Here is a 2,166-nt window from a genome sequence, read left to right as displayed (position 1 = left end):
ACTGTTTTGAAATTCTCAATATGTCCCTATTGTGAAATTAAACAAAAACAAGCTACCTATGAGTTACTCAGGGGAGGGAGGATTATTTCAAGTTAAAGTCCAGCCTGGGCAACTTAGCAACATCCTGTCTCAAAAAAAAGGGAGAGGGAGAATATAGCAAAGGCAATGGATTCAACAAAAGAGAGGAATGAGGGTGACAGAGGGAGGAAAGAATGAAAGAAAAGCAATTAGGAACTAAAGATTGAATTTGGGACCTTGCATTCGCCAGGCAGGCATTATGCCACTGAGCTATCTCTCCGGCCCCAAGAAAAGCAATTAGGTAAATGAAGGTAGGGTGAAGACAGCCTAACATTTACAAGCACACATCATGGGCAAAGCAATCTTCTACATGCCCTATGTAGATTATCTCATTTCATTCCTACACTGCCTTTGTCTTTAATGTATTTGGTACAGGGTCTCACCATGCAGCTCAGACTCATAGTGATCCTCTGGTTTTCACCTCCCCAGCACTGGGATGACAGGCATGTGTTACCACACCAGTCTTGGTGGCCAGCTCAGCATGCCTAAGGGCAGCACCAGCACGGCATGTGGTGCCAGGGATCAAGCCCTGTCCCTGATCTTGCCTAAGTCGGTGCTTAGTCCGCTGAGCTATCTTGCCAGCCCTTTTTTCAGGTTTTTGAGACAGGGTTTCACTACATAGCTCAGGCTGCCCCTGAACGCACCATGTAGCAGAGGTGGGCCTTGAACTCGTGGCATTCTTCCTGCATCAGTCTCTCGAGTGCTGGGATTACAGGCATGCACCACCATGTGCAATTATACTACCTATTTAAAAATTTACTACCCTAATAAAAATAGCTAACATGTATTAAGGACTTGTAATGTGCCTGGCACTTAAAAGGCATGACTTCATCTAATTTTCCTAATAGCCCCAAGGTTTCATTATTGTTCTCATTTAAAATGAGAAAACAGATGCTCTGAGAAGTCAAGCAGTTTTCTCAAGGGCTGGCATTCAGCAAATAACAAGCCTCAAACTGAGGCCCACCTGTCAGGGTTCTTCCTCCTAACCTCTAGGTACCTCTCTAAAACAATAGGAAGGACGGATTCAGGACTTGGGTGAAGTAGGGCGGATAAGCTCAAGAATGAGATAGAAAGCTTGAACCTCCTAACTTAGAATAAACAATTCTTAGGCTGGAAAGAGTCTTTAGCTGGCATTTGGATGGTGTAGTATGTATAATATCTAGTAGATGACAAAAATTAGAACCTAGAAGGGAGAATAACTTGTGCAAGTTCAAAGAAAGATGCAGTCAACGTTTATTGTGTAGACACTAAGGTACAGGTTCTGAATTAAGTGCGTTTACTCGAGTGATCCCAATCAATCCTTGCAACACAGCGACTATTATTACCCTCATGTATCAACGAGGAACTGGCATTCGAGATGAGGTCACTTCTCACACAACAAATACATGGCTTCAGTCCATGAACCCAGGTCGAGGTTCTTAGCTATGCCACAGTCTCTCTAAAATCTATGGGAGTTAAGAGTGGAGGAGAGATGTTTGAAGGTCTGGGACACCACGTGCAGAAAATGGACCCCTCGCCTTAAAACTATCAGATTCTCGACCACCAAACGCTCCCCGCCATTGAATCGAACGCTCTCCTACTGCCATATGGAAAATAGAACGCTCAGGGGGGGCTAAAAACAGGTTTTGTTTGTAGTCGCTCAGCCAAGACTCTAAAGGCGGGCTCCCGATTCCGGGTCCCGACGCAAGCCTCCCCACCGCCGCCGTCTCCTGAGAACACACCTCCCCAGAGGGGTCCCGGTCAGAGCCGGGTCTGCCTGCCGGCGGGTTCTTACGGGCCCCGGGGCCACCCTCCCCGCAAATCCTGGTTGCGGCACCGACAGGGGCCAAACAGGCAGAGTACCTGCAGGAGGAGCCCGGAGGAGGCCAGCCGAGCAGCCTGGCCCAGCACCTCCTGACTGCTCATTGCCTCGGCTCCAGCACCAGGAAACACCACTGCTTCCGGCTCGGTCGCTGGAAAATAACGTCAAGGGCGGCTCGCCCTCTGGTTGGTCATTTTGAGACGGAGGGGGCGGGACAAAAAGGGTTGTGGCCTATAGGATTCTGCTGCTAGTGGGCCTGCGCCGCAGCCTCTTCCTTTTTGACGTGT

General features: G+C 48.5%; 1 protein-coding gene across 5 annotated transcripts in view; it reads right to left on the bottom strand.

Moving 5' to 3' along the window:
- Rft1 (RFT1 homolog) overlaps positions 1 to 2,007 on the bottom strand; it is a 52,778-nt gene extending 50,771 nt beyond the window's left edge. For all 5 annotated transcript variants that reach the window (XM_004631641.2, XM_023715670.1, XM_023715671.1 and 2 more), the window contains exon 1: positions 1,921 to 2,007. In XM_004631641.2, the coding sequence (XP_004631698.1) occupies positions 1,921 to 1,983 (63 nt within the window). In that variant the 5' untranslated portion in view covers positions 1,984 to 2,007. The remainder of the gene's footprint in view (positions 1 to 1,920) is intronic.
- Between the last annotated feature and the right edge of the window lie 159 nt (positions 2,008 to 2,166).

This window comes from Octodon degus, unplaced genomic scaffold (genome assembly GCF_000260255.1).
Source record: "Octodon degus isolate 3935 unplaced genomic scaffold, OctDeg1.0 scaffold00043, whole genome shotgun sequence".
In the NCBI taxonomy this organism is placed as follows: Eukaryota; Metazoa; Chordata; class Mammalia; order Rodentia; family Octodontidae; genus Octodon; species Octodon degus.
This window is presented reverse-complemented; position numbering and strand designations above follow the sequence as displayed.